At 44.7% G+C, this 7146-nt stretch overlaps 1 protein-coding gene across 1 annotated transcript in view; it reads left to right on the top strand.

Annotated features, from left to right (window-relative positions):
* The window catches only part of TPR (translocated promoter region, nuclear basket protein), a gene marked incomplete at its 5' end in the record, with an annotated part of 33164 nt that extends 26505 nt beyond the window's left edge, over positions 1-6659 (top strand). The window contains 9 exons of the mRNA XM_009083595.1: positions 1-51; positions 1058-1126; positions 2225-2319; positions 2963-3069; positions 3764-3859; positions 4054-4210; positions 4589-4707; positions 5565-5663; positions 6604-6659. The exon at positions 1-51 is cut by the window's left edge and continues 137 nt beyond it. Coding sequence (XP_009081843.1) covers positions 1-51; positions 1058-1126; positions 2225-2319; positions 2963-3069; positions 3764-3859; positions 4054-4210; positions 4589-4707; positions 5565-5663; positions 6604-6659 — 849 coding nt within the window. The remainder of the gene's footprint in view (positions 52-1057; positions 1127-2224; positions 2320-2962; positions 3070-3763; positions 3860-4053; positions 4211-4588; positions 4708-5564; positions 5664-6603) is intronic.
* Positions 6660-7146: the final 487 nt, after the last annotated feature.

Genomic DNA, 7146 nt, shown 5'->3' on the forward strand with positions numbered 1-7146 from the left:
CCCCGGCTCACCATCCACGCTCCTCCTCCAGAGCTGGGGCCCCCAGTGCAGGTACAGACCAGCTTCAGGGCTCTGGGAGACTCTTCCTAAAAATTACAGGCTTATTTCTTATAAGTGAAGCCCACTGTGAAAACGGTGGACATCTCTTCAGGACCCTAAAAATGGTAGCTGGGCCGGCTGACTTACTGTGTCTCATCCCGCAGATTCTGCCTGGACAGGGAACATGAAAAGCAGTAAGGCACTCAGGATAGATTTGTATCTTGAAATTAATCTCAAAGTGTTTCTACCAGTGTTGTTTCAGTCAGTGGCTGCTGATATTTCCACTAAAAAAGCTGGTTTTGAATAGGAGTTTATTAGTCTTTGCCCCAGTGCAGACTGGGCAAAGGCATGTTGCCATCCCTTCTCTGAGTTAAACCTTCTACAGTCAATGCCTGACCCGTGATTGTGCTTTGCCAAGGACCTATAGATTTTGTAAATAAAAGCATAACAACATAATTCTGCAAAAATATCCTGACTGAAGTGATCCTTTACCATTAATTCGTGCTGAGGCTTGAGACCACAATATTTCTGTGTGCAAGTTTTCTGTCCTCAGAGGAGAGTGCAGTATTAGTGTCACTTACCCAGAATTCAAACCTACCTGGTTTTCTTTCACAGTTAGACCAGGCAGCTGACACAAGATGAGGAGTACCTGCTGCCGTGGTCCAAGATGCTGTACTGAGAGTTGGACCCTAATCCATCTAATCCTCCAGAGGTGTTTGGGCACTGAACAGCTCCCCAGGGCAGTGGTCATGGCCCCAAGCCTGAGAGAGCTCAAGGAGTGTTTGGTTAATGCTACAATGCTCTGAGGCACATGACAGATTGTTGGGGTGTCCTGGGCAGGGCAGGAGTTGGACTGATGGTTCTTGTGGGTCCCTTTCAGCTCAGGATATTCTGCGAGTCTGTGGTAATTGTTGCAGTTACTCTTTTAGCTGCTCTCCTTGGCTCTGATTGAACACTTGTGTGTTTCTAGAATTCCAGGACAGCAATGACACGACTACATTTTCTTTCTTTCCTAAAGAGAATCCAGATGACTCGAAGACAGTCGGTGGGGCGAGGGCTCCAGCTGACCCCTGGTATAGGTGGAATGGTAAGTGTTTGAAAGTCTACTACTACAAATCTGCATCAAGGGAACATTCATAGCTCCTGTGGTTTGGTTTGGTTTGGTTTGGTTTGATTTGTAAAGAAGCCTAGCTGCTGACTTCAGGGTGGGATGCTTTCTGCAGTCTTGCAGAAAATATCCCAGTCCTGTTGATTTCTGAATTAATGGAAGGCAAATATCGGAAAACTCCAAGGAAGCTAAAGGCTTCGAAAGAGGTGGAATTGGTTTTGTCTATGGCAGTTTTAATTTCTTGTTTGTAGAGTCAGTCAAAGTGGATATGTTATTGGAAAAAGGATAAAGTGTTTTCAGCCTCATTCTGGAGGAACTAGGCCAGTTTGTGCTGGCTGGCTGTCTCCTTTAGCTAATGTTGAACCCTTTATTTAGCTGTGTGTGACAGAAAAAATGCAGGTTCAGTGAGGGAGGAGAGAGTGACAGACTGACTGACAAAGGACTGACAAAGGACTTCACCTCAGATCTTTCGATTCTGTTTGCCTTGCATGTACCTGTCACTCAGTTTCTGCTTGGAGCTGGCCTCAGTCCCTACTGCTCTTTGCACTGCAGCTGAGCACGTGGGAGGGACCTGGGGGGTACTTGGTGGAGAGCAGGGAGATGAAGGGAATGCCTGATGGAGGGCCAGGGCAGAGGGAGCAGAGGTTGCTGGCTTTGCCTGTAGGGAATATATGGTTTATTCACATTGGGAAAAATCCCACATGCCAAGTACCTCACAGCAGCCCATGGTTAGACAGACAATTCCTGTCTGTTTATGAATGAGTCACCCTAAGATCCCTCTGCAGTCAGCAGGGAGATATGGCACTTGGATGGCAGGATGGTACCACGGAATAGATGTCTAAAAATCCTTTGAAAAATGGGTGCCCTTCAAGGGTGTGGTTTCTTTTGGTTTGGTTTGGGTGTTTTATTATCACCTCTAGCTAGTTCAGATTTAGATGTCTTTAATTAGACAAGACTTTTGTTAGAGCTAAATCTTTGTTTTGCTGGACTCTGTGGAAAAAGCAAACCAACCTTTAATTCAGCTGGTATAAACTGGAGAAACATTGTAGGCTCTCATATCAGTCTGTTTTTTTCCAGCAGCAGCACTTTTTTGATGATGAGGACAGAACAGTTCCAAGCACACCAACTCTTGTCGTTCCACATCGCACAGATGGATTTGCAGAAGCCATTCAGTAAGTAAATGTAAAAATAGCCAAAGCGCTCAAAAAACCCATTTTTTTTGTATTTATTGCTATTTTCAGTGGATTGAAAATAAATTTAACTGAACGTGTGATTGGAGTAACATGCTAAAACATGCTAAGTAGTATAATAGATGACTGCATCCACAAAGAGGTAATCATGGTTTGAATTGTGTATCATACACCTGAGCAGCAAATTAGGAGGTGAATAATCTCCAGTGTATCGTAATTTACTGATTTAAGACGAGATTAAACAAGCAAAAAAAATGTCCTGTCCGATTTCCTTTCTCTCACTTCCTCTCTCCCCATTAATATTACCAATAAAAGTAGGAAATGTTACCTTCATTTTTGGGTTTGGGACGTTCTGCACATGTTTTAGCAATCCACTTAAAACTGGGAGAATTCATAGGATGGGTAAGTAAAGAATACTCTCTTCAGGGCTGTTCTACTGATTCTGAATGCATTCCAAATAATCTGAGAAGCTAATTGCTTTTTAATTAGCAGAAGTTTAGCTGCAGTATGAATTAATTTTGTCTCATGCATACTTTGTTCTCTAGTGTTGGTCAGAAAGTTGTCTTCCCCCCCTGGTCTGGTCATTGGGAAAGTTGCAGAGCTACTTAAATCTGTGCTTTGGTAGTTCCCCCCAGGTAGCTGGAGTTCCTCGATTCAGATTTGGGCCCCCTGAAGATATGCCACAAACTAGTTCCAGTCACTCAGACCTTGGTCAGCTTGCATCACAAGGAGGTAAACCAGCTCTGTGCTTTTTTTCCATGGTTGTTGATGACAAACAAGTAGTTCTGTCAGTAAAACACAATTCTACTTGGGTAACTGTCGGAGTGTGGAAATCTCCAACTCTTAAATAATTGTCAGCAGGGAGAGAGTAGCGGAAAGTGCAAAGGTGTTTCCTTCAAGCTGTTACATTTCTACTTAAGCTGCTACATACTCTACTTAAAATGACATGGAATATTGAAGGAATTGGTTTTGACTCTAATATTATTGTTGGTTGTAGCTTTCGTGTAGTAAAACAATAGGGAAAAACAGCAAATGCAAAGAAGTGTTTGTGATTTATCCTTACCTGCTAGGAGGTGGCCAGGCACTGTGTCTCTGTTGTCTTTGCTGGTGTCCTGGACCAGTCCCTTCCCCCTGCATCCCTGTCAACATGGAACATAACCCTGTTCTTTGAGGAAAACTCACAGCAAAATAATGGCAGAAGAAAAGGACGGAAGTAGAAAAACCAAGCAGTGATGTTTCCATCAAGGTTTTACCTTTCAATAAGTTATAATCAGCTCTGACACTAAGTCAGAACAACTTAAAATAACCAAAATCTTCATATTGTGCTATGAACAGCTAGATTTCATGAAGTGTACGGAGGGCAGACAGCAGTTAATCTGTCTTTAGGTGGCTGTTTTGGTTGATTGTCACTGAAACTGTGTTGCAGGTTTGGGAATGTATGAAACCCCACTGTTCCTTGCTCACGAGGAAGAGTCAGGTGGTCGTAGTGTGCCCACAACACCATTACAAATAGCAGCACCAGGTAGGGGGTGAGAGATTCACAGACTGAAGTGAATGCTGCAAACCTTGACTGCCCTAAAATAATGACACTATTGTTAGTGCAGCTCTCCCTCAGGAGTGCTCCCGCAGCCCTTTCCCTGCCCTGCCTATGCTGTCCATAGATTTTCTGTAGGGGTGAGCTAACCCAGTGTTTCCTGCACTGCCTGTCCTGCTCAGTGACCGTTTTCACGGAGAGCGCGTCGGCCGACGCCTCGGAGCACGCGTCCCAGTCTGTGCCCATGGTCACCACGTCCACTGGCAGCCTGTCCACCACCACGGAGCCTGGAGCGGGGGATGATGGGGACGAAGTTTTTACAGAGGCAGAATCTGAAGGGTAAAGTACAACTCGTTCGGTTCACTAGGACTTAGGTCATGTTAGTTTGGATGGTTTGTTTTCATCCCAGTGTGCCTGTGAGTCATTCTGCATTTAGCCTGTTCTGGTGGCTCAAACAGCATTTAGTAATTTTGGGAAGCAGTACAATTTGACCTTTTCATCCAAAACCAAAGGCTTGCTTCTGATTTCCTCCTGATTTAACAAAGCAGATACAAAAGTGACAAAAATAAACAGAAGGATTTCTGTATCATTTTCTGCTATATTTGACTTTTGATTTTCATTGAATCTTTGTGTTCCCAGATGATGCTTTTCTCCTGAGCTTTTTTGAAACTACACGAATACACTTACATGGTTTTCTTCCCTCTCCTTCTCTTCTAGAATTACTTCAGAAGCAGGTCTAGAAATTGATAGCCAGCAAGAAGAAGAGTCTGTTCAAGCTCCTGATGAGTCAGATCTTCCTTCAACAAGTCAGGATCCTCCTTCAAGTTCATCTGCAGGTACAGAATAATTGTTGAAAACAGCTGTTTCATTACATTTCATTAAATGTGGGAACTTACTTGTCCAGCACCATGGCTGGTAGCCAAGATACACAAAATCAGATAAGGCTCTTAGAATCATTCTGTGATAGAACAGGTGGGCAGGGGCCTTAAAGCTCATCCAGTGCCCTGGGCAGGGACACCTCCCCCCAGCCCAGGCTGCTCCAGCCCATCCAGCCTGGCCTGGAACACTCCCAGGGATGGAGCAGCCACAGCTGCTCTGGGCACCCTGTGCCAGAGCCTCAGCACCTCACAGGGAAGAATTTCTTCCTAATATCTAATCTAGCCCTGCCCTGTGGCAGTGGGAGGCCATTTCCCCTTGTTCTGCCACTCCATGCCTTGTCCAAAGTCCTTCAGCTCTCTCAGAGCCCCTTAAGGTGCTGGAAGGGACTCTAAGGTCTCTTCTCTTAGAGCAAGACCATGTTTCGATGCATACAAATTCTGTGCTTTGGCAAACCATTTTTCCTTGGACCACGGCAACTGGAGTAGCTGAGTAAGAAGAGTGCTTCAAGGAGCAAAAGTTACTGATACTTTGCTGGTTTATCCGCTGTTGGCAGATGTAAAAATGGGTTTTTATCCAATTGCCAAATGACAAGTTATTCCCTGTTGAGTTATCAAGTTGCCCCCTAGCACAGGTAACAAAAGGAGTCCCAAGCTTATTTGTTCTGAGGCTTTTATTTCTATCAGAGGAGATGTCAATGAACTCAGAAGGCACTTTGATAATTCTAAAGTAAATTCAAGGGCATAGTGTGTATCAAACGATGTAAAGATGAGCAGTGAGGAGCTGCCAGGCCCACGCACTGTGCACTTGTTCACAGACACGAGCAGCACCCAGCCCAAGTCCTTGCGGCGCGTCAGGCTGCAGCCCCCGACGCTGAGGACCGGCGTCCGCGGTCGGCAGTTCAACAGGCAGAGGGGTAAGTGCTCCTGCACGGGCAAACCCCCACTGTTTCAGACCAGTCCTTACTGCTTGCCTCGTGCGGGGACCGTCTGCGCGCACTGCTCTGCGGCTGTGGACACAGCCCTGCCCTGGCTCTCGGGATCTGACCCTAGCACCTCTCGTTTTGCGTTAATGGGTCTGTCTGAGCAGTGCTTAGAGAAGCAAACTTTCTTCTCCTGTGGCACTCAGCTCTAACCAGTAGAGAGAAAGTCAAGGGCAGTAGATCTTTAGAGTTTTATAAGAAGGTTTCAAAAACCATGTTAGAACAGAAATGTAGAAGTCTTCAGGTTTAACATCTCAGAGCTGTTTCCATTTGATACATTAAGGGTCCCAGTTACGATATCACTGTGTCTTATACTGATTTTTAGAAAAGGTTTGTGGGGGTATTACAGAGTTTTTTAGGGCAATAGAAAGTTCAACCACAACAGTAAATTCTCTTTGTGACTTCTGTATTAAGAAAACTCCCTAGATGAACTGCATTCCATTTGGCATTATTTTAGCATTGCAGAAGGCTCAAAACTAGCGCTGAAATATGGGCTATGTGATACTTCAGGGAACAAAAACAGTGAGGAGGTGGGCCTGGGCCAGATCTGCTTTTGCCTGTCACCAGTTTGTTTAAATAACAAGAGGGAGGAACTAACTGATTGCAGGTGTGGTCAGAATGCTCTGCTTGTTCTTTCAGCACCCACCACAGGATCACAAGTCACCCCAACCCTTTCACATGCCAGAAGTGACATGTGTCTGTCACCAGGCTTTAGGGGAGGAAGGGGGACTCGAACTTTATCTGAAAGGAACCACTGAAAGGAACATTGCCGTGGCAATTTCTTAGGGAAGGATGAATTACCACATATACCAATGGTTTCTTAACAGGGCTGAAAAGATCTCTATTAACATATCTGTTTTCTTTCCCAACACAGGTGTCACTCATGCCATGGGAGGCAGAGGAGGCCTGAACAGAGGAAACATTAGTTAAACGATGTGTAAAGCAATCCCAGCTCTGTATACCAAGTGCCAGTTTGCCTGTGGTTGCTGTAGACACAATGAAGCCAGAGCTTAAAGCAGCATTTCATCCTTAGAGTTGTGTGCACACATTTCAATGTCTTTATTAATAAAATTAGAAAAAATGGTGACATTCAAATGGCATCTTTTTTAAAAATCCTCTGCTGGGCATCACTTGCTGGGACAGTTGTACCAGTCCTTGGATACAGTCTTTCCTGTGAGAGCAGTAACAGGCCTTGCTATTCTTTTGCCGACATCCAAACTGTAGTACCGATCTGTAAGGAAAAGAGGTCAGGGTTAAATTCCAGAAACTGCTTTTACTACATGGGAATAATCTGGAAGTTGAAGCATTTTAATGTCATTTAGACCTGAGTAACAGACTTCTATGTGCATGCATGGAGGTGAGAGGCTCTAACAGTAAATTTTTGTCCTCTGCTTTATTTTTCACATGTCCGTGGTTG

This window comes from Acanthisitta chloris, unplaced genomic scaffold (genome assembly GCF_000695815.1).
Source record: "Acanthisitta chloris isolate BGI_N310 unplaced genomic scaffold, ASM69581v1 scaffold21521, whole genome shotgun sequence".
In the NCBI taxonomy this organism is placed as follows: Eukaryota; Metazoa; Chordata; class Aves; order Passeriformes; family Acanthisittidae; genus Acanthisitta; species Acanthisitta chloris.